Source organism: Rhopalosiphum padi, chromosome 4 (assembly GCF_020882245.1).
Source record: "Rhopalosiphum padi isolate XX-2018 chromosome 4, ASM2088224v1, whole genome shotgun sequence".
In the NCBI taxonomy this organism is placed as follows: Eukaryota; Metazoa; Arthropoda; class Insecta; order Hemiptera; family Aphididae; genus Rhopalosiphum; species Rhopalosiphum padi.
In genome coordinates, this window is record NC_083600.1 from 27,335,771 (window position 1) to 27,362,320 (window position 26,550).

Sequence of the window (26,550 nt, forward strand, 5' to 3'; positions counted from 1 at the left end):
TAATAAGTATACATTAAATCTTTAATAATCGAATTGATTTAATGAGAGTATATGAAATGTATAATATACATAATATATACTTCAAATGAAACAACATTATAACATAATACTCACCTAATTTATCTAAAATGTTGGGTTTAAACTATGATAAAATTAGTAAATATAATATGTACAATTTTCAAACTATATATATTATACCCGTCTAAACAAGACATAAATTTATTTTAGACATACCTATTATATTTCAATAATATTTATTTTAGCATAATTCAATTGTATATTATTTTAAAATGCATTTTAATAATAGGAGATGATACGTAAACGAACTGATTTATGCTCATATCTGTATCCTGTATGGACGTATGATATACGGATATTATAGAATTAAAAACATATTATCTTTCAGCTTTAATTTAAACTATAATTATTAAATACTTGACAGATTAATGTCAGGTTAGGTAAGTTATAAATAATCACTTATTATTTAATGAATCAATAGTAAGCTAATGGTCCATATTAGACATGATTTAATGGCCTATGATTGGTTCATTAGGTTTTTGTGAAACATTAAAAGAATCGATATTTTATGCAACTCGAAAATAATACTATAATTAGGTACTAAAACCATATTATACATTAATCTAAACATAATTAAATAATTAATATATGCATTAAATATTCCTGAAATGTATATCAACTGAAGCTATAATAATATCATTTCTATAAATAATAGATGATTTGTAATAAATCGATATATTTTTGAATGATTTAATATTTCGTGCTAGTATTAAAATATTTCTCAATTTTGTTACCTATTATACATTGTCATATGTCTACTATATGTTATATCATTGTAACACTTCTTGATGTGTAATACGATTTTACAAGAAACATTTCTCAAGTAGTCTGATTCAAGGTCTAGAGATGTCTCATGTGATTATAAAATATTTTCCCAAAGACCTTTTTTTGTTTTTAACTAATTGAATCTTAATGTTTATATAATATTATCAGATTAATTTTTGTTAAAGCATAAAAATGAAATATATTTCCCTAAATATTATATATTACAGAATATATATATTTATAGATGTAATTTTATCTATACTATAGGTACATTCTATTGATAAAAATATCAATGATCAAAAAATAAAAATACATAAACCTGCAGAAATAATGAGCCCAAATATTTAATAATATATTCCACATATTGTGTAGTCATAATTCATAAACGTTCTAAACGTTAAAGTTGCTGATTATTTCCATTAAACAATGGGTATTTGAATGATTAATTTATAGGTCAAATCAATCAATCAATAATATCAAATCAATAGTATATATTAAAACAATATATATTTATGTTACATCTTATGTACTTACCTAGTTTTAGCTATTTGAATTTTTTTAATATTTACAATGATAAATACTGATTATTATTTAAATACTAAACAAGTATTAACTATATTGAGACATATATTTTCAAATGATTTAATGAAGATTGAACATGTTTATAGATAATTTACTGATATAACAATAATGAATGTAGTTTAAATTTAAATTTGCGTAAGTTTCAACATTATTTTAGTATCATAACTTTTTCTAAAAAATAAAAATATATTTCAATAATTTCTAAATAAAATAAAAACTATGTAATTAATTTGGAATGCAAGAAAATATGATAACTATAAATATACATACATCTTATTTTTTTTATATAAAGATAACAATGGCTTATGTTTTTATACTATCACAATTTTTGAAAAATATTTATTCTATTATCGTTATAAGTAAATAACATCGTACATTTTTAATTTCATATTCAGAAGAAGTATACTTCTTTAAGAATTTAAATCGTTACATATAAATCGTATTTCAAACAATAATAGCTCATTATAACTTATAGTTAATTAAAGTACAGATGAGTAAAGTAATTCAATAAAGAAAAAAGTCTATAAAATAATCGAATCGTTGAGACTTTCGGAGTGTAAATTATAAATAACGACTAAACACGATTTCAATACAATAACGTAAATATAATATTTAATTATTAAATTACTGCAATGCGCTTAAACGGAATCCGAAATGTCACTGCACTCTATATAATAGTAGCACACTAGCATAGTTATATTATATCATATTATAGTTTTATAAAATTTATAAAACAAATATTTTTAGAACGCGTTTGTATGTAACAATGGAATCAAAATTGTTCGTGATATTATTTATTATTTATGTGCCATATCAGTTAATATACAAATTTTGCCGACAAGTTAAATGTTAAAAATCGCACATTGTACGATAATATTATAATTGGCGAATTGCTTAAGAATGTACAAAATTATAATCTACATTAACAAATCAGAATGGAATGTACGAGTTTAAAAATGATAATTTACAATATAATATTATATTATGCGGTATACCGGGTGATCCATTGAACGTAAAACATTCATTATTTCAAATACTATTCACGTTTTTTTTTTAAATTTAATTTTATGTAGTAGTAAAACAAAAAAAATTCTAAATTATGTATTTTTACTATTTTTAACGATAACATACATTTTAAATTCATTATTAAAAAGCATTTTCGGAGCACCTACTTATCAATTCACGAAAATCGAATTTCGGAATAGTAATTTATAATTTATAAGTATTTTAGATGAATGCAATGATGGGACACTGTACCTCGCAAAACCTTGGTCCACTACTATGCTCATACAAATTTTAAATATCTAATTTTAAGTTGTAACTATAATAACTGCTTGTTTGAAATTTGATTTATAAAAATAAAAACTATCCCGAAAATAATATTCTGCTTAAAAATGTATTTTGTCATTAAAAAAAATAAAAAAAAATAAAAATAGTGAAAAATAATAATATTTTTTCAAAATTTAACGGTTTAAAATCAAGTAAAAGAAATATAATATAGAAAAACGCTAGCTGAAATGACGAGCGGTAGGTACGTTAAACGTATCGGTCGTGCGCGTGTACTGATCGTCTGTGCGCGGCGACCGACCGATCCCGGAGACGGCAAGCGAGTGATGATGCGCATACACGAAAATATCGTATACGCGCGGAGTAACGAATACGAAATAATATAATATGATAATACAAATATTACCCGTGTACCCTATATTATACTATATATGACATATTAATATTATACGTATATAGTATAACGATGGCGATATCATACTGCACGCGCTGTTACCGCGCCGCGTCCACGGTGCAGGTCGTGGGCGTAAGTGCTGGTCGCACGGGGTACACTCAGCCCGGGCAATAACGCGACGACGCGGTGACGTCGGCGGCGGCGGCGGATTACCGCGGTATACGCACGCACGAGACGGACGGCGACCTCGTGACGAGACGCCGCCGCCGTCTCCGCGGGGACGTCCTCTTCGTGAAAGTACTCATCCGTGCGGCATGGGGGGACCCGAGACCCCACTGCGGCGTGCGGGCGACCGGCCGATGACGTGTTTCGCCCCCACGGCCGGCGGCCTGCAAGCTCTGTTCGCGGGCCTATAAATAATCGCGTGCTCCCGAAACGAACATTCACAGTCGACCCGTTCGCCGCACCAACAGGGACGCATACAGTTGCAGCGCTCGTTCATCGCCGCGTGTAATACCGTTTATTATTTTTATATTCCATTTAAAAATAATATTCGTACGACGCGCCGTCGTGCGTCTAAGTCTCCGGGCGTCATTCGCATCATAGTATTTTATAATAATATTATAGTGTGATCGTTCATTTTTTTTTTCTTTGGTGTGTACTTATTATTTCATATACATACTCGGCACTCGCGTCGTCCGCAGTGTCCACCCGCAGATACACCGATAACTCCATCCGAACGTCGGCCAAAAGGTAAGGAGTCTGATACACTCGTATATTATTATGTTATTTTATTATTGTTAGCACCGAAAAAACGGATATCGTTGTACAGATACTCGCGCATCTGTTATTGTCCGTATCCCGTATATCACACCGTTTTTCACTATGCGATTCGCTCGAGCATTTTTTTATTCGTCTGCTATGCAAACGCAGTTGAATCAATATCGTAACATATTTTCTATGTACCAACATGCACTTGTATACGGTACACTGGTAATATTATACGGTGTCCGAGTGCACTTTAGACAATTATGTACCCATATTATAATATTCTATTATTTATTATACACTTGTGTAGACGTTTAATAGTATAGTAGCCTTTTTGTTACCAACGAACGTTCAGAAATATTGTATACAGCCATACAGGTATATTATTATATACGTCTTATATGGCTATTCGGTAAAGCATAATTTATGCTAACGTATGATTTTACTTGCAACACTCGAACGCTGTTTGGTTTTATTTTTACATTTTTTGTTTTTAAACTATTATTATATCCGTTTTAAATATTATAAAATTATGAAATATCTCTTCGTTTATTACAAGCAGCTGTAACAGTTTGATTTAATAAATAAACATTTTTGTTTGTGGATTTAAAACATTAAATTAAATAATAGGTAATATATTACGTATAAATCACACGTTTAGGTGCGAAATAAAATTAAATATTGACTTTTAAATAACTCATTGGATTAAGCGTTGATTACATTCTGTAAAATATTAAAACAATGAATAGTAAAAATTTTCACTTAAAAATTAATATGCTTCCTAAAACGCGTATAAGAAAAAACATTTAAAAAAAAGCAAAATACAATTTAGAGCATTTTATTCTAATGTAATTTGAATCAAATAAATTTCTGACATAGCTTAGTATTAAACCAATAGAACTAAAAATTAAATATCTATAAAATTTAAACTCTATTATGTTTATCAAAATAATTTCTATTAATGCGCATAATGTTTTAAAAGTTAACATTAAATTATCGTTCTAATTAAAATGTCAGTTATTGTTTAGTATGATAAATTCTAAAAAAAAAGTATTGTGTTTGATAAAAATCTAAATAATTTAAAAACAATTAACCAATGCCCGACATATGTACTTAATTCAGACATTAATACGCAGACATTTCATGTCTGGTTCAAGTTATGTACATAATATATGTAGTGAAGGACGCAGCAACTTAATCTTAATTATATCTTAATTACACTAACCACATTAAAACATTTTTGTTTCAAATCATCAATGTAATGAGATAAAAGTTTTCTTATAATATAAAAAAAAATAAAAATCGCAATATAAGTATTAGCCTTAGTTTTAAAAATGGTTTCCAAAGGCAATAGTCGTGATTTGAGATGGTTGAAATGCAATTTCCATGATTCGGTATATAATATAGGAAACAATTCGTATAATTATGCTTCAATCATTCGAATAACATCAATGAGTTATTTTTGTAAATAAAATAGGGAGAAAATAAAATTATAATTTGATTTGCAGCATTCTTTTTTAGTAAAATACTTTTAAAACAATTTTGATAGGTAATTTATCAATTTAAATGAATTACCTACCGTTATTAAATAGGACGATAACCAATTGTAAGACAAGTAATTATCGATTAATGTCACGGTGTGATATCGAATTTTCAATCCTATTTCGTTAGCATCAATCATTACCATCAATATATGCTGTCCGAGGAAACAATCTCGAGAGAGCGAAATTGAGAGGTTCGACGGACCCACAACTGTTGTATAGGTATATAATGCCTAGGACCTACGCACGACAGGCGACTTATAATATCATATTATTATATACCTACATTTGTCGATCAAAATTCGTTTTTAATTATTGTGACTCGGTACGCAAATATATTATGGTATGCAATAGTAATATGCTATTATGCACATGTGCCATGTTCGTTCCCATTATAAAACATTGTAAATAATAATAATATTAGACGTTATATCGTTGTACCTATGTATAGTCTTATAGATACACGATATACACGGGTATATATAATACTATTGTGCGGTCACCGGCGCTTACCCGCAAATCGTATAATTAACTGGCATTAATCGGTTGCAAAATATCATCATCGCCGCGTTTTTAAACCGTTTGCTGGGTCACATCCGAAATTGGAACAGTTTTTTCGAGTGTGAGAAAAAACACAGCGGCGTGTTATAATAATAACGGCGGTGAACAATCGTTCGGAAACGTGTGTTACGTGATTTGCGCGCAAAACGCTTTACTCGAACTTATATTTACATATAGGTACATATTTCACAGTAACAATAACGCGTACCTATGTATTATATTGCAGTATAAAGGTTATGTAGGGTGGTTACGAAATGACGACGAACGTCCGAATCGACCGATCCGGTTTGTCATCAAGATTCGAATGAACATCCAGTCCTAAAATAATATTAAAGTTATACGTAGAGATGTACCCATATCAAATTTTTTGAACGTGCCAACATATTTTTGGTCGAATGTATATTACCGTGGATAATATAGTTGATATATTTTTGCATATTATAGGAACAAGAGGGAGGGGGAGACTGAAAAGACTCCAATAAAATCTCATAAATAACTAAAATTAAAATATTTTTATTTTCTTAAAATCTTTAAAAAAATAATAATAACATTTGCTGACAAAGTATAATACAGGTCGAAGAAGCCAACAATAGTTCCACTCAAACTAGATTCAAATTTAACATTCATTAGTTCAGTAAAAAGACCGACCGATCCTCTGCTTCGGGCTAACGGGTTTTCTTTTTATTTACAAATTGATGAAGAATACCTACCTATTTAATATTTTTTGTTCTTACTAATTTTTTTTATAAAATATCGAGAGCACAGAGCGTACACCAAAAGCAAATACCAACGGTTAAACATAATACACCCGCTATTACTATCATCATTAGGCGTTCAAGATCACTGCACCGTTTACATAACACAATATAATAATAGATCGTCGAGACGACGCTATCGATTTACGCTCGTTTATTTCACCGTGCCGATCCATCGGTGGACCACCACAACCACAGTACGTGACACGAACAATAAACGATCGAACACAGTTTTATAATATTATTATGTTGCGACCTTATAATAATATATTTTATGAACTTCTCGACCCGATCGGATCGGTGTAGACGACGTGCTATTATATCGTTATAAAGTTGTACCTCGCGGGTCGTAAAAAACACATTAGCCGCGCAAAGACGAGTCGCCGACCGCACAAATTAAAAAAAAAAAAAAAAAACAATGAATTCGATACGCGACGGTGGCGTAGTGTTCAATTCGGCTTATTACTACCGTTTCGTTTGACCGGAGGTGAGCGAAAAATTCAAAACGGGAATGGTCGCCGCCGGATTTTCCTAGTTCGACAACGATCTCAGTAGACCTTACACGGTCACACGCGCGCGTCGACTCTTGAACTTTGTACGCGCATTCTACACCGGAATGACCGCCGCGGCATCGCCTCCGTTCTATGCTCGCGCGGTGACTAAATGGAACACTGTAATTATCGCATTATAGGGACATTGACCAGACCGCGGAGGGTGACGATTGTTAAATAGGTTTATATATGGCTATACACCGCGTACGCACCTATCGCTAATATATATGTACCTATACAGTAATTGCGCGCGCGCGCATTTCGATTTGACACAGACCGGTCGGAATTGATGACCCGAAGGACGTGTCGACGGGCGTTAAAAATTTATAAACTTAGTTCTGCACCGGACATTTCGTTCACTGGGCGATTTCGATGCAGACGGGCGCGATCACTAATGGGGCGCATGTACCTATTGTTGTTGCACCATTATGCAGTTGTATCATTAAAACGTATGCCATCGTGGACACGTTAAATCTGCACGAAATCAGTTTCAAACAATAATTTAATATAATATACCTGAAGTCGTAAAACGGGTTGCCCAGCTGTCATAACATAATATTTTATATTGCACCCACTTATATCACAATACATAATATTATTTTAAAACAATTGTTTTGGTTTTTTATGTTTTCAGGTGGTGGTGTACCAATCATCATGAATACGTCTTTCTTGCGGTTGCTGTGTAAGTAAATCCAATCGTAACACGCGCGATCAATTATTATGATTAATTGACCATGTGATCGAAGCTCTTCTTTCTATACAGCCACAACTATAATTGTATATATTGTATATAATGTAACTGCAGATAATATGCGTGCGGGATTTGTGTGTATTAAATCGATAGCATCACGAATTCTATTGGTTTCTATACCAATTATATATACCTATATACCGTATACCTAATACCTATACGCTATCGAAGCATAATATAAATTGCTGCTCAATGTTATTTTATTTTTCGTACAATTTCGACAGTACAAATCGTAATTGCGTTCGTGATATTAGATTAGCTGTCGAATGCACGTCGAACACAAGTTATGTTTATAATAACATTTTACGATAAGATCCCGTGGCAATAATAATAGACGAGTGTGCCAATTTGTTTGCAGACGATTTTCGCAATGAAATGCCGTAATTGGCATTAAACGACCTAGAGGGGTTATCGTAGATTCCCATCCCAAATACGTGTCGTACCGACTTCGTGGGATAAATGTCATTTGGGAATGAATTTTATTTTTTTTCCCGCTACTCTGGCGATTTGTGAACTTTCAAAAATCATTTCACAACTCACAATGGGAATCTTAAAAAATAATAATAATAATAATAATAAAATGTAAATATATTACATCTCTCCTCTCCGGCAGAGACGGTACACATATCGACTGTTATATTTCATCCAGGTTTTCAAAAGAAAACACGACGGCGACTGTAGTGTGCGAACAGAACTCGTGCATGAAGTCGTGACCGTGCGAGATGACGAACGAGACGACCGCTTCGTCTTCTCGGCTGGCGGCTCCGTTGCTCAATTTTTCCGAATCCGGCAAACCAAAACGGCCGAGGCTTGCAAAACGGTCTTAAACAGACGCGTTTTCTGTGCAATTACAATATTTGTTCATTTCTTTCGCCTTATTGTTAAAACCTCACAACAATAAAATAATATTGTATCGTCCGAGTAGATTAATTGTTCCACATGACGGGTCACACCGTCAAACTATAAGGAAGTCACAGCCTGGTGGTCAACAAGGTGTAAGCTCCGGTAAAGAAGATTGTATCGCGAACGTCGTATTATAATTGTATTGAAAAAATGTACATGAGCGCGTAATATTCCGTTTAAATAGTTTATATATCGTCATAAAATTCATTTTACAACCAAACTAGGCGTGACAGCTGTACATAGAATATTTTAATAATAGTAAACAGCTATTGTGTAATGTTTATTAGTGTGAGAGTTATAAAACTAAATTGTTTAACAATTAATATACAAGAATAGGCTATGTTTTTATTTTGAAAAATGGATAACTTTAAAGTCCACGATAAAATTATTATATATATAATATATATAATATTATTATATTATATCTATTTTTTCAATGATTATTTTTGCTTGGTGTTTTTATAAGTTACTTGGTTACGATTTATAAACATTTTAATATTATATTAAATTAACCATTAATAATATTATTACTAATTTTGAATTATCGATTCAATGAAGCAAAATCAAATTCAATACTTGTTTTGATTAAACCAATAACTATTCATTTCAATTTTAGACATGAAAAATAATTTAAAATTAAAACAAATTAAAGAATAATTAATTTTTTTTTAAAGTTCTTATTAATACGTGAAAGTTATTGAGTACAAATAATACATATTACACACATTAAATTTAATTTAAATTTTTAAATGTTAGGAAATATTAGTATTTCAGTGTATGTACTTCTTTTAAAGATTCCAAAAATGTATTTCAAATATAAAGAGAATGCCGGTGACTTAATTACAAGTGGGTAAATGGTGCTCGTAGGTTTTTATATATATTTACAACATGCTAATAAAGTTCATTGCATAATTGTTGCTATTTTCGTGGGAAAATTTTTAAACATATGTAGGGAATGAGGTCACTTGTTAAACAGGTAATGCTCGATTTTTATAAATTAAAATTGGTGAAATCAGTCGTTGATGTTAACAATAGATTCTACAATTTAAGTGACATAATATTTAAAAAAACCTTAAGCCTAAGCAAGGTTAAACTCTTTAATCAGATATCTAATTACATTATATACTCTATTTTCTTTTATTTCTTAGTAGTTCATAAAATTGCGCAAATAATTATTTGTATATATTTTTATGATTAAATATACGTAATATATTATTTGTGTAATAATTATTTGTTTACCATGTTTCAGGCACTCTCTTTGCACTATCCCATTATGCATTGGTAAGTGTTTCTTATGTCTGACATAATATATAATCATCATTGTTTAATACATTTCATAAATCGATTTTAGGCACAAAGTGGTTATAATTACAACAAACCATCAAATCCCTTAAACGGTCCAACTACGCTAAGACCATCAGGAACTAGTTTTCCTACTTCATTCCCTACAACAGTTTCATCATACCCAACTCAGGCTGACCAATTTGGTTCTACTGGACCTACTGGTACACCCAGTTTTACTGGTGGATATGGTGGCCAAACAGCCTATCCTACATCTGCACCCCAAGATTTCACTACTGCTAATTTCCCTAGTTCAACCGCACAACGACCTGGAAGTTTCCCTACTGGTTCTGGTTCATCGCCTGGTTATGGCTCTTCTGGCGATGGTTCATCTGGACCAAACACGAGACCAAGCTATGGCCCAAGTGGACAAGAAAGCTTAGGAGCTCCTCAAAGTGGTAATGGATATGGTGTTGGATCAGGATCTGGTTTTGGCTCTGGAAACTCAAGACCAAGTGGATTTGGTGGAAGTTCAGGAACACCAAGTTCAACTGGTTTTGGAAGTGGAAATGCACCTGGTAGTTATGGAAGTGGCAACAGTGTAGGAACCACTGGATTTGGAAGTGGAAATGCCCCTGGTAGTTATGGAACTGGTAACAGTGTAGGAACCACTGGATTTGGAAGTGGAAATGCCCCCGGCAGTTATGGAAGTGGCAATAGTGTAGGAACCACTGGATTTGGAAGTGGAAATGCCCCCGGCAGTTATGGAAGTGGCAACAGTGTAGGAACCACTGGATTTGGAAGTGGAAATGCTCCTGGTAGTTATGGAACTGGTAACAGTGTAGGAACCACTGGATTTGGAAGTGGTAATGCTCCGGGTTATGGTGGTAGTAGCGGTTCTACAGGTTTTGGAAGCAACCCGGGATCAAGCGGTTTTGGCATAGGTAGTTCACCTGGTAAATATCATGATGAAAAAAAAAAATTATTTTTATTTTTACATTGTGTAATTTATTTTTAGGCAATTATGGAAGTAACAATGTCGGCAGTGTTGGTACACAAGGACCAAATAGTTTTGGAAGTGGTAACAGTGGATCCAAGCCAAGCTATGGAGGTACTGGCATTGGTGGACCTAGCAGTGTAGGTGGTGGAAATTCTGGTGTACAAGGACCAAGCAGTTTCTTCGGTGGAAACGGTGGTAATCAAGGACCTAGCAGTTTCTTTGGTGGAAACGCTGGTAGTCAAGGACCTACCAGTGTAGGAGGTGGAAATGCTGGTTTACAAGGACCAAGCAGTTTCTTTGGTGGAAACGGTGGTAGTCAAGGACCTACTAGTTTTGGAAATGGTTTTGGATCTGGTAACTCGCCAACTGGAAATAACGACGATGGTTCTTATGAAGGTGGAGACTTATCTGCTATACCTGGAGAACCAGGTAAAGACTACCCAATACTATCCGAAATACCAAATACTTCATTCACTTGTAACCAAAGATTACCAGGATACTACGCTGACACAGAAACCAGATGTCAAGTATTCCATATATGTTCTAATGATATCAAATACGATTTCTTATGTCCTAATGGAACAATATTCCACCAACAGCACTTTGTATGTGTCTGGTGGAATCAGTTTGATTGTTCAACTGCTGAAAGTCTATATGGCTTGAACGCTAATATTTATGACTACTCTAAAGTAGGCTCTCCGGGACAATCAGGCCCACAAGGACCAATCGCCAACTTCCCTGGACAAGTCGGTCCAAATGGACCAATCGGTAACTTCCCAATAATTTCTGGTCCACAAGGTCCAGTTGCAAATTACCCAGGACAGTCCGGACCACAAGGACCCACCGCCAACTATCCAGGACAATCCGGCCCTCAAGGACCGATCGCCAACTATCCAGGACAATCGGGCCCTCAAGGACCAATTGCCAACTATCCAGGACAATCGGGCCCTCAAGGACCAATTGCCAACTACCCAGGACAGTCAGGACCACAAGGACCAACTGCTAACTACCCAGGACAATCCGGACCACAAGGACCAACTGCTAACTACCCAGGACAATCCGGACCACAAGGACCAACCGCCAATTATCCAGGCCAAACTGGTCCCCAGGGTCCAACTGCTAACTACCCAGGACAGTCTGGTCCCCAAGGTCCAACTGCCAACTACCCAGGACAATATGGTCCCCAGGGTCCATCAGCTAACTACCCAGGTCAATCGGGTCCTCAGGGTCCAACTGCCAACTACCCAGGACAGTCTGGTCCCCAAGGTCCAACTGCCAACTACCCAGGTCAATCAGGTCCTCAGGGCCCAACTGCCAACTACCCAGGACAGTCTGGTCCTCAAGGTCCAACTGCCAACTACCCAGGACAGTCTGGTTCTCAAGGCCCATCATCCAACTACCCAGGACAATATGGTCCCCAGGGTCCATTAGCTAACTACCCAGGTCAATCAGGTCCTCAGGGCCCAACTGCCAACTACCCAGGTCAATCGGGTCCCCAGGGTCCATCTGCCAACTACCCAGGTCAATCAGGTCCTCAGGGTCCATCTGCCAACTACCCAGGACAGTCTGGTCCTCAAGGTCCAACTGCCAACTATCCAGGACAAATAGGATCACAAGGCCCAACGGCGAACTATCCATCACAGACAGGTGCAGTATTCCCAAGTCAACGTCCAAGTAGCTACCCAGGTGCACAAGCTACACCATCATACCCATCAACAGGTGTGATCAATAACGGTCGACCAAGTTCTCAAGGTCCGTATGGAAGTTCAGGCACAACACCTTACCCCAGTCAAGGAAGTACTGTGGGATCATATGGTCCAAGCTCAACTACATCAGGTGTTTCGCCGACTCCTGCATCATACCCGGGATCAACTTCCTTATCTGATGCACAGTTTGTAAACTCATACAATACACCACCAGTACCAGACAGGGAATACTTGCCACCATATAGAAAATGATGACCTAAGCTCAAAATTGCCATAATTTAGTTTTACTATCAAATTTATTACCTAGTGTTAGATTTTTTTTATATTATTTTTATTATTGAACATTATTAATATCACAATAGTTTATTTCGCTTATTTAAAGTCATTAAGTCAATTATATTATAAATAATATAATCTAAATGCTACATGGAAGAGTATAATTTGAAAATTCACCTAATCGTATCTACGTATTAAATTATGTATATAAAATGAATTATTTGTAATAATAAACTATATAACCTTTTTGCAAATGTTATTAAATTATGCATCAATAACATACTCACGAATAATTACTTATAAGGATTTATTTTTCAATATTGCTTTATATTCATCAAACATTTTAATACTTTTTTGCTTTTTTTTATACTTTTATACTACATATATTATAAGTAATCTATTAATCATGTATCGAAAACTGTGTTACCATTACTATAAGCGATGTGAACAACATTATGAAATAGAATTGATTTTTAGTTTGCAAACAAATGTTTTAATTATGCGACGGATCTTACAAACCCGTTATAATACTACCTAATGTATTGATGACACAAAACAACTCGAATAACAAAATATTTCAATGTTTCAATAATTGAATATAAAATTCTATTTAGAAATAGCGTAAACGAGTCTTATGTATATAAAGATTCGAGTTACTTAAAATAATTTTATATACTAATAATAACACATTTATATTATAGTTTTCAGAATATAAGTACTTGAACCTATGTGATATGAACCAAATATTACATAGTTAGCAATAGATAGGACAGCTACTGAGATCGGATCTACAATTAATTACAATACAATATTTAACCAACTACAAAAAAAAAAAAAACTACATACAATTCAAGTTAATTTAACCAAACATAGTATAATTCAATTTTAAATAATTTTTAAAACCAACTTTGAACACATTATATCTATACACTACAGTGCTCACAGTTTCTTATATTATATGTCAAGAACTATATTTATACCTTATATGATTACAGAGAAAACGTGAGATGGTCGTGCCGGCGAGCTTTTGATTCCGCGTGAACTGTAATTTTGTTCTGTCACGTTCATTAATTTTCCGTTGATAGTAGTTTTTGGTCCGTGTAGAACTGAACGTGTACTGACTGGCTTTGTGTCCAATATTTATAGACATTATCTCGCCAATCATGTTGGTAATGCGGTAGCGTTAGGCAGTGCTTGAAAAAATGCAATGCTGCTACGCCTCCCTCGTCAAATTTTGAGTGGGTACTCCCTTACCCACTGCATCACTATATTTGTGGATCAACATTCTTGTGTCCGACGCTTTGGGAAAACCAAAAGACTTTCTTTGATCTAATTTGATAACTAAAATTGTGTAAATACAGAAAAATTAAAAAACCTCGCAACGACAAACTACGTGCCAGTGCAGCGTTCATTCGCGACGATCAGCATGCTAAGATGCTGACCGACTGTGTCCGGAAAACACATGCATTAATATAAGCTATAAAGAACTATTAAATGGAAAAATGCAGCATGGCATATTTTACACGTTAAACATACTTGGAGTGGCGAGAACAAAGGTTATTGTAAGACGATTATTGTCTCGGCTGTAATGTGGTAGAGAGTGAATCTTAGGTACCTATATGGGTAGGTGCTGTGAAAGTATTGGGTATATTTTCCCATTCTGTATTAAATGCGTACAATAATAAACTATAACTATAGTTTTGATTAGCATGTAGATAATAAAATAACTATTAATTTACTAACAGGTCATTTTATCAATAAAAATATCGACATCGAAGTAGGTTCAGTTGATGGTTATCAAGACTCATTTTTAGATCCACGAGGGCTATAAATTCTTTTTTCAAGTAGTAGTATTTTATAAGTATATAAAAAGTCTATAATAAACAGACCAAATCCGCATATTTTATTAGTTTAATAACGTTCCACAGAAAATAATTTTAAAACTAAATAATTGCGCCGTATAGTTGCATCAGTTATTGTTACTTTAATCTGCAGTGTAATATATGATGCGAATTTATCATTCATATATTTATTCTTATTTGTGTTTTGAGAAATATATGCAACACCTTAAATCACAATGCTTTATACATTCTATAGTTTGTAAAATTTACACTAATGCATATGTGTATATATTTTGTATTTCATAAACATTTTATTAATGTGTATTGTGTAAATAATTCAATTAAACAATCCGTTATTACTATATTAATACTATGTACATTGCACCAAAAAATAAATGTATTTTAAAAATTGAAATAAATTTAAAGTTATCTTGTAGTAGAAGTCAGAAACTGCAATCTATTTTGTTTATTAAATATAGTAGATGAATAATTATTAAATTAATTAATTAATGACTCTCCAAATATCATTTAGTAGTTAGCGATCGTTTGAAAAAGTATAAACAATGTATAAATGCACACAAAATTAAATAACATAAATAGTAACTATAAGAGAAAAATATGATAAAGGATCAGTTGGGCAACCGCAGGTTATGTTTGGAAAAAAAATTTAATTACGTAACTATACAATTATGTTTTATTGGAAACGTAGACTGTAGTCTATTCAAAATGGTAAAAATTCTATAAATTAATAACAATTAAGTTTAAAAACTAAATACATACTCAGATAAAATAAAGTCTCAATATAAAATGTATAAAAACTAAATTAAAAATTAAAATTTATGACTACAGAACCTCAAACATGTGTTTGGCACATGTGCATGTATGGTGAACCTTTTGATAAAAATACATATTCACAGAAAGTCAAAACTTCGAAATTTACCACAATAAATTATTCATTTCTGAATAAATTAGTCAAGCTTTAGGTCTCAAACACTAAAATATTACAAATTTAAATTTATTTGTCAAAAAATCTTGATTATATAATTTAATCATGTTATTTATTTTAAAAATATGTATTATTGGCAAAGTTATTGATGTATTTATTTAAGATCAATTACAAAAATTTTGGTAAGAAAAACAGAGATGCGTTTTAAAAATTAAACAATTAAAATAATTATAGTTTATGTCATATTAGAAGAAAAAAATAATGACAAACAAAATGATGAAATACTATTAAATAATCAGTTTTAGGAATAGTAAGATGCATACAAAACTAATGTGCCGTACCAATTTTATTCTTGGGTGATCACACATTCCAGAACAAACAACTAGAAAAACAGCGTAACAACAAAACCAGATAACTTCTAAAGTGTCCACTCTGCTATATCATGAAAAAACACGAACTTTGAGTTAACAATTTGAACACTGGTAATACAAATTACAGTCAACATTTTGAAATTTATAGACGAAATGTCTCGCCAATGGTTTAAAAACAGTTTAAACAGGCTCTAAAATAATTTATTTGTTAATTGTTTGACAATATATTATATTCAATCCTTTACAAAAATAATTTACCAAAACATAACTGCATCTATCACATACAATGTACATACATGCATACATTTTTTCTCTATTTAAATACATTACAATGTTGACGGAACAACAAGAAGTTTGGAATATAATTAAAAAGATAACTCTTGTCTCTGACTATATTATATGATCATATGATTTTAATTAACAATACATATAATGTACAAAATAAAAGTTGATTTTTCAACTGGAATTTAAAAAACAAAAGTTCAGTGTTTACTATGAAGTCGTTTTTGTTTGCATGCAATTGAAGTTCAAATTTTGACGACATTGTAAACGTATAACGATTTATCTTTAAACATTTGTTTTTTTTTGATATTTTATAAATATTAATCGCAGAAACTTCGAATATACCTGCTTTAACCTAAACTATATTTTCTTTGGAATCAAATTGAATATTTTTCTACATATTTAGATTGATTTTAAGCTATGTTTACAACAAGAATCTATTCATTCGCATTTTATGATACAATCAGTACGTTAGTAATATGACTTATATTAGTTAATAATAGTATTATAAATAAAATATTTAAAAAGTAGACAAGTGGGTATCGCTCTGTTGTACAATAGGTGTCAAGATGGTTGCTGTGATGGATGTGTTGAATTTGAAATCATTGCATATTATTATTGTATACGAAAAACGATTCTATTAGCCTATATCGTTAGGTATATATATTTCTCGATATTTCTATTAAAGTAATTTATCTTATTATTAATGGTAGTTAGGTTGATTTATATTTATTTATTTATATTTTTTTTTTATTTCATCAACTATATTGCATTTATTATATTGCTATAATATTACGTATATATTTATATTATATAATAATTATATTATTGTTATATTTTATTTTTGAGTCAAAAAGATGAGAATAGATTCATGGTATAAATAGGCAATAGCTTAAAATGAATCAATATATTTTGAAAATATCATTGCATATTTTAAAATGTATGAAATATGTAAAAGTTTTAAGTCACTATAACGATTAATGTTATTTGAATAATAATTAGCATTTTTATTCATCGTTAAAATAAGCGATTTTATCCAAATCTGAATTATAAATATTTAATTGATAAATAAACAACTTTGGAAATCTCGGATTAAATTTTTTATAATTTTTACACATTAAAAAAAAAACAAAAATGTCAATTGTCTTTAATGAATTCAAAAATAGATAATATTTTGAAAATAATACTACTTGTGTATAGAAAATGATAATATAAATAATTAGCATCATTTCAAGTTGCTATGGTTATTCGTTGAAATATTTTATTGTATTTTTAGTATAAAAATTACTATTTTTGTTTTATGCTAGCAAGTATTGATAGTAATGCAAAAAAATAATAAAAACTTATATATCACAATGACTATATTTATACCTACAACTGTACAGTAGAGCGGTTTATACTTGCCCGACTTTTTAAATGTAATTTTTCACCATGAAGATTATTTTATTCATTAAATGTGCATTTGAGGATAGGTTACCAATTTATGCTGTATGACAATCATTTTTTTCTAAATATACACAAGATTTTTATATTTTATTTACAATATTATGCAATTTACATAATACATATAATGTGATAACATTATTACATGGCATGTAATGTAACTTGACTCGTAGTGTGAGTAAATTAAAAATATTATAAAATTATCATTATTCAATTCATACGAACTACAATAGTTAATTATAATATGCGTGTAACGTATATTTCACACGTACACACGCATTTACATAGCTTATGAATAAATGAAAAATGTAAGCAGTTTTTAACACATAGATTAAAATAATTACCTATAATATTCATTCCATCAATAGACGGTGAAAATTATAGATTGACAATCGATTCGTGTTAAAACGTGAAAGAAGATAAGAAGTAAGTACTTATAATAATTATACAAAATAAGATTTAAACTTAATGTAAAACGAAATAACGTGCAAAAGATAAATAGAGAAATACATTTTAACTTTTAAGTTTAAATACCAAAAATACACGACATACATCTATACGTACATTGTATATTTATATGCAATAGACAATTAAAATTACAATTGAATCTTAACAGAAATCTACTTTTGATATATGAGCAAATTATACAATAATATTTATGTATACAACACGAATACAAGTCTTAGGAAAGCCTAAAACAGTAATACGCCAATTCACCGAGGACTAGAGTCAATTTACATTATGCGTATATTGTCGAGACATTTACAATTAATAATATTCTGTACTAGGCGATGGCAACTTAATTCTAAACGCTAAATATACATGATATTATACCTAAGTACAGCGACCGTTACGAAAGATAGATGACTATATTGTCAATCAAAAATGTTAAATATTGAAAAATACAAAAATATATTATTTTACATCGGGGCGGTATAAGATATATATTAATAATTATGCGTTCTGATTTTGGTTGTGCAATATCTATATATTGGATAAAATTATACTGAAATTTTAGAAATATATTATTAGAATTGTATCATTGAACTAAATTACGATGACAATAATTATCATGACAAAAATATATAGTCGATTAACCTCCTCGGGGTCGTGATCTGTCTAAACAATATCTTCAGAGATGGAAATCAAAGTGTTTATCTATCTTCGACTAATTTTTTGGTCAAAATTTAGTTTTAATTTTTGAATTATTAAATAATTTATAGCTAGTCGGCAATGATTTAAATTGAGCATTTCGCATAATATATTATAAAGGATAATCTGATTTTGGAATAGAATCGTGATGCATTATTTGTGTATGAATTATTGTATAATGTAATTGTTTTGTCCGATATTTACGATTTATCGACTTTGATCGTTATTTTTTCCCGAACCGATTGCGAATTATAATAATACACTTATATTAAAATTATAAAGACAATTCGTAAATAATTTGATTTGCACACGGTTATGACACAGGCAGAATGGAAATACCGTCGACGGATAAACGTCCAACTACGACCATTTGGATGCGATCGAGTACAGGGACTTGAGGAGTTCAACTGCTCGGGCGTCGGAATCATCACTCAGTCCCGGACCCACGTCGTTAGCTCCCTGCCAAGCATTCGAGGTCATTGGAGTAGTGGAAATAGGGACCGACCTACTCCTGTGCACGACTCTTCTCCTTGTTCCTTTTCTCTTATATTGTCCGTCCTGTACCGGCGAACCGTCTTCCTGTATTCTCTGGCCGAATGGAATTTCAGACGGGGACGACGGTAAGAAAGTCGGTATCGGTGAAGTCGACGATACGTCGTACGCTTGTTCAGTACTCCTATTGTCCAGTAATGCTTCGATTAAATTGTGTCTAGTCTGTTCTGGGCTATTTTCTTTGTTCGAGTCATTGACCAACAGTAAAATCAACCTATAAAGAAAAATAATCGTTTAAATAATATATATAATAATAGTTTTTTTTTATAGTCTACTAACTTTATACAAAAATTAATTTATAAAATGAATGTGAAAATGGCCACATATAAAAGACACAATAAAATAATTTCAAAATTATTATTTTGTATAATATATTTTAAAATATATATATACAATTATTATTTGGTTTAGAAATATAATAATATAAAACAATATATTATAAAAAATGTTATATTTACAAAATAGTTGTTTAAATTTATGTATATATTATAAGTGAGGTATCCTACAAGTTGAAGTTATTACATTTTGGTTATAATAATTATTTATCGATTTACTAAAAATGAATTATATATTATGTACTATACTGTATAATATTATACAATATACACACATAGGAATTCTAATTCTATATTCTATTATACAATACTATAGGTGCCTAGTACCCACTTGAATATTTTATTCAGATAATCATTATTTTCCCATTGTTTCCAAACAATTGCTATCATTAATAAGTTATGTTATTATATAAAATAATTATCACAGAATTATCATAAAATATGTTTTATAAACTTTTATTTTAATATATTAAAACTAAATGAGATCTACATTTTATATAAATATATATATATATGCTTGATTTTATTTTTAACTTAAAAATATTATTCTGCGAGCATTTCGTTAAAGTGACATCTTACGTATGCTTATTGTGTTAAATATATTATTTTTAATTAAATTATTAAGTTTATTTTTAATTATAATTAGTTCAAAACGTATTATAACTATATACAAAATGCATAATTTCAAACTTTATATTTAAATTTGAGAATTATAGTTTTATTGAATGAAACGTAGACAACCAGTGTTATTATTAATACAGTAATTTTAAGAGTTAGTAATACCTTTTAACTGTATCATTGACTTGAGCAGTTTTCATAACATTCATCAACACTCCGGCTTCGGATGCGTTCAAGTGACTGAACATTTCTTTTGCCCTCTGTACGATTTCAGTAGTTTCTAAGTCTTCTGAGGTGGTAGTGAAGTAAACTGGCGATAGAGTAGTAGCTTTTATGTCCTGTTCGGTGTCTATTAAAGGAGAAACTGTCCATGCTAACGTGGAGGTAGCTGGTTTTAAAGGTTTTGCAGTTGGAATGCTATTATCTCTACTTGAATAAAATGAATGGCTTCCGGCCAACTGTAGTTGTTCGCTATCTTCAGGTGGTGCATATTCTTGTAGTCCAGCTTTTGGTGTTTCAGTATACTTCGATGTGATTTCTATTAGTGGTGATAAGGTATATTGTGGAACAGTGGTGGACAAGTCTGCATTGATACTTTGTGTCATACCGTTTATTTCAGCTGCTAGATTTGGGTTTGACGTACTCGGTTCTGTGGGTTTCCCTTTGTTTCGCTTTGAATCGTCAGAAAAATCTAATACTTCTTGTTCTTCGGTAGCACTAGTCTTGACACTGGATGGTTCTGTCGGTCTTACCTCGGCTAGTATTTTACGGAAATTTTCTGGGTCATCCAAATATGCGGTCAAAGCACGCGTAAATACTGCAGCCAGTTCTCTCAATTCTGCGGACGAGCGGTTTACATTTAATCCCTGAGCAAATCCTAGGTTTACTGAATTTGTAGGATTTGTTACAGTCTTACTAGTATCTGCGAACTTTGCAGCGATCATTGATTCTTTAGCGGTATCATTTCTGAAAAGCTTATTATACGCCTCCTTTGTATTTTGTGTCAAAACCGCAGGTATATGTAAACTATCAACCTGTGTAGTAGTATCCACAGAATTAATACCAGTTGAACTTAACCCATCGGTGAATGTTTTAGACGATTGGTCGAAACGGCCAAATTGCAAGTCACTAGCAACAGTGGTCATTTGTGGATTTTTTGCGTTAGTAAAATACAATGCGATGGAATTCAGATCATCGTCGGTGTTTGTTTGCGAAGGATAATTGTTTTGTCCATCCAAGTCAAAAAGTAGATTATTATCTGTCAGTGTTTGTAATGAGTTAATCATATTCGGTATTAATGTTTCTCCAGACGGTGGTAATGTGGAATTATCAACAGAATTATAGTCCAATACTGTAGTCATTGCTGGAGATGATTGAGTTGAGCTATCTCTAACAACAGAAGTTTCGGGTGATCTTTGATATTCAACAAATGAGAAAGCTCCGCTTGGTGAATAATCGTTTGTATAAGAATTTGTTACCGGATACGTTGTAGGCGGTAAATTTGTCTGAGGAGCTTGTGTGTAATAATTTTCTGGTTGAAAATTAAAACGAGGCGAGTTTTGGTGATCTACAAATGAAGCGGATTCCGCGGGTACTTGACTTTCTTTGGCTGGGATAGTTTGTTCGTTATCGGCTGGGAAAATAGTAGTAGGTTCTTGAGATTCGAATAGATTGGGCTGGATAGTATCAAATTCTTGGTTCAAATCTGGTTGCATCGTTGTTGTTGGTTGTGCATTGTAATTATTTGATTGAAGATTATTAATAGCACCATTCCAATTTATTTGTGATACAGTAGTCGTTACTTGCTTTTGAGAATTTACAGTTCCTTGGTGATCGGAACCGTGATTATTCCAGTTCACTGGTGTCGGTGTCGTTGATGGTGTTGTTTGATAATTTTCAGTTTGGAAATTATTGGAACCTTGATTATTCCAATTAGTTTGAGCAGCTACTGTTGTGAATGGTGTTTGATAATTACTATTACTACTTTGGCTCCAATTTGGTTGTGTTGTTGAGGGTGTAAAAGACTGATGATTATCAGTTTTAAGACCATTATTACCATGATTATTCCAGTTTATTTGTGGTGCTGCTGTAGTGGGCAGTGTTTGATAATTTCCTGTTTGATAATTGTTGTTCTTTTGGTTCCAGTTAGTCTGAGACACAACAGTAGTTGGTTGTGGTTGGTAAACTACTTGTGAACTAGTAGAACCTTGAATCGATTGAGCACTTGTGGTGAACTGTGGTTGGTAACTAGATTGGAAGTCATTGTTTCCTTGAACAATAGGTGGTTGTGCAGTCGTTACAGGTGGCGACTGATAAGAATTACTTTGATAATTATTATTATCAGCCTGATTCCAGGTGGGTTGTGGAGTTATTGTAGACTGTGCTTGATAAGAACCACCTTGGTAGTTGTTGTTAGCAGCCTGATTCCAGGTGGGCTGTGGAGTTATTGTAGACTGTGCTTGATAAGAACCACCTTGGTAGTTGTTGTTAGCAGCCTGATTCCAGGTGGGCTGTGGAGTTATTGTAGACTGTGCTTGATAAGAACCACCTTGATAGTTGTTATTAGCAGCTTGATTCCAGGTGGACTGTGGAGTTATTGTAGACTGCGCTTGATAAGAACCACTTTGATAGTTACCATTCCAAGTTGGCTGTGCTGTTGTCGAAGATTGTATTTGATAATTACCTTGGTTCCAGCTTTGTACAGGTGTTTTTGACTGTGGATAGTAATTATTGAAATTATTTTGTATCTGTTTTCCAACGAATGAAGCCGTTTCAGCGGGAACTTGATTTTCGTCTCCTGAATAGCCACTAAAGTACCTGGCACGGTCAGGTAGTCGGCTTTCGGAATTGAAAATAGTTGTACTCGGACCAAACGAACGTTCTGTTACAAAGCGATCAGTATCACTTTTTTTCGGTGTTGTTTGTACTTTTAACATAGCTTTGGCCAATGTTTCAGCACGCTCTTTAACAACCCGCTGGTCAATTGCAAGCTGTTCTGCACTTTCTTCGTACAATTCGATTGACCTTTCACAGTCCACTCGGAACCACCAGTCACAAATTAAATGTGATTGACGAAAAACTGTACCGTTTGGACACAAAAATGATACTTTCCTTCCATTATCACAAATGTGGAACACCTGTAAAAATTGTTTTCATTATTTAATTTAGAATTTAATTAAAGACAAACCATGGTCACAATATGTACTTAATCGTATAATTTATAATGATAATTCCTATTAATTTTTATTTATAGTATGATAATACTAAGTAATAAGTATTTATATTTTAACGTATAGATATTATTTTCGAAAAATTAAAATGTATTAAAGACATTTTTACCAAAATTAAAACCCAGTAATTTTCAATAAAATGCATTTGATTCATAAATAAATTAGTTAATACTAATTATTTATATTAAACCTGACAAAATAACTAATTTTAGTTTGTAAATATCTCATTACTATTTTTATCGATACTATATTACATAATTGTATTAATTTCTATAATTAACTATAATTATTTACTTATTATTAATTGTCAGGTTTACGTCAACTAAATATATTCAAAAATAAAATATTTCAGTATTTGAATTTAAAAAAATATATCTTATGTGTATAAAAATGATATTTACTTGACAGTCAGTTTCAGGATCAGCGTAGTAACCAGGTTTCTTCACCTTCCTACAGCTGAAATCGGTTTGAGGTATAGATGGCAATATCGGAAAGTCAATACCAGGTCGTCCCATTACTCCTACAAAAAATACAGGACATTATTATTTAAAACTACTAAGTACCAATGTGGAACACTTGAACGTTATTAGTAATTACGAGAAGTTCTTTTCGACACTCACGATATGGACAGAAATAATAATAATAATAAAACACCTTGATACTCTTGTTGTTCCGAGTTCTTGTCCAAATCATCAGTTCCCAATTTCCTGGGTGATCTCTTGTAATTATCTCGCTGTCCTTCAAAGTTCTTCTCCAGTCCATCGCTGTCTACCAAGTATGTAGCTGCATTTAACGCTTCGGCCACCTGCGGTAGACTCTCTTTGGTTGGTATCGGTAATTTGACCTATAACAATTTATCGTTCACGTTATATATTTCGATTGAAACATGTCATTTATTACGATATATGTACACATAATGATAAAAAACCGATATAATTGGTTGGTATAGCGGGCGGGGGCGTGGGAGGGGAGCCATCGAACTTAAACCGACATTGCACTGTTTTGGGATGGTTTCGTGCCGCGAGGTGGTTACTCGGTCACGACAAACCGATATTTCTTCAGATCGTCCGGGAGAAGGTAAAAACTTCGATGGGAACCGAGTTTGTTAAATAATAATAATAATAATAAAAAAAAAAATAGCATGAAGAGACCTCGCACGAATGTCGATGCTACTCGTAGTGCTATATTTATTATCCGGTGTAGACTTTTACTTAGCTCCGACTATACTGTGGAATATACGTTATTGGTGTGAGAGTGAGTCACTCGGGGTTGTCCTCGGAGTCAATAATAACAACTAACACAATATTATTATGTGAAGGAGCACGCAGTTTAACACTGTAGACATACTTGTTAAACTGTACAACCGTATAATTTTATAAATATAAATTAAAATGTATTTCTTGTGTCTTATTGTATTCTTTAAATGTTTACTTCACGAGTAAGTAAGTTATTTCTTTCATAAGTATTTACTCAGGTCACATAGTTGACCGGAATAATCTTATGTAATACATCTAGTAAAACTTTCGGACATTGATGCATTCCGATTTCGTCTAGTATATATTATTATATCATAATAATATATGACTTATAAGTAGCGTGGGACGTGAAAACAGGAACATTTTACATTAATAATCAATTAATCAAATTGTAAATACTATATCAAAGTGTTATCATAATAGTTTTTATTATTGTTCATAAATTAAATACCTCCTTTAATGGGTAATTAAAAACTTTTTGACGTGCTATATTATATTATTTGACGTATTCGATGATACACGTGGTATAAAATATAAATAAGCTAAGGCCGACTCGTCATCGTTATACACAATCCCTATTCCACTAATTAAAAATTATGATAATGTACCTATATTAATAATTTTACTTATATTTTATTAAAGTTCTTATGCGACGTAATATAATTTTCTCTGTTTATTCAAATGATGATTTAAATTTTTTTGATAGAGTGAACACTGAACACATTATAATATGCTACAACATTCAATAGATTCCAATAGTGGAGATATTGGTTTTACTACAAAGTGTTTTATTATTTTGTTGATTCAAAATTCATTTTATTAATGTTTTCAATAATGTTCTTTGAGACTCCGCTATAATATACTTTTAAAGAGAAATTCCAATAAATACTTATTTTATTATGCTACCTAATAAAATATAAAATTATCTTATTATATTAATATTTGTAAAGATGAAAATATATAAGTACTAGGTAGCTACTACAGAAAAAAATATCATGAATATTTTGAGAATGTTAAAATGTAATATCTATTATTACAATATTGCCTATTACTAAGGATGGTAAACTAATAATACAGGTCCACAATACAAATTCTACTTATATATATATATCAGTATTTCACACTCCACACCAATTTAATCTTTTTATATCAAAGCAATTATTCTTCATCAGTCTTTATATATATTGGTAATAGATAATCACAATTTAATAAATAAACATACAATTTCAAATTACAGATGAAACGCGAATACTTAAGACTTAATATTATATTACATTTCTGAATATATTTTATATGATACTAAATTTATAATCTGCTATTAACCC

At 31.8% G+C, this 26,550-nt stretch overlaps 2 protein-coding genes across 4 annotated transcripts in view; one reads left to right on the forward strand and one right to left on the reverse strand.

Annotated features, from left to right (window-relative positions):
• Positions 1–3,537: 3,537 nt before the first annotated feature.
• Positions 3,538–13,447, forward strand: LOC132928671 (spidroin-2-like). 2 transcript variants are annotated; one of them, XM_060993495.1, is made up of 5 exons: positions 3,538–3,859; positions 7,917–7,964; positions 10,186–10,217; positions 10,288–11,173; positions 11,236–13,447. In XM_060993495.1, exons 2-5 carry the CDS (start codon positions 7,937–7,939, stop codon positions 13,173–13,175), a joined length of 2,886 nt encoding a protein of 961 aa, XP_060849478.1. In that variant the 5' UTR covers positions 3,538–3,859; positions 7,917–7,936; the 3' UTR covers positions 13,176–13,447. The 2 variants fall into 2 exon arrangements, with proteins under 2 accessions (XP_060849478.1, XP_060849479.1); XM_060993496.1 differs by having other exon boundaries at positions 10,288–11,161.
• A 4,704-nt stretch (positions 13,448–18,151) lies between these two features.
• Positions 18,152–26,550, reverse strand: part of LOC132928470 (mucin-2) — a 48,693-nt gene continuing 40,294 nt past the window's right edge. For both annotated transcript variants that reach the window (XM_060993161.1, XM_060993162.1), the window contains exons 4-7: positions 24,624–24,813; positions 24,371–24,489; positions 20,905–23,876; positions 18,152–20,000 (exon numbers count right to left, since the gene is read on the reverse strand). In XM_060993161.1, coding sequence (XP_060849144.1) covers positions 19,595–20,000; positions 20,905–23,876; positions 24,371–24,489; positions 24,624–24,813 — 3,687 coding nt within the window. In that variant the 3' untranslated portion in view covers positions 18,152–19,594. The remainder of the gene's footprint in view (positions 20,001–20,904; positions 23,877–24,370; positions 24,490–24,623; positions 24,814–26,550) is intronic.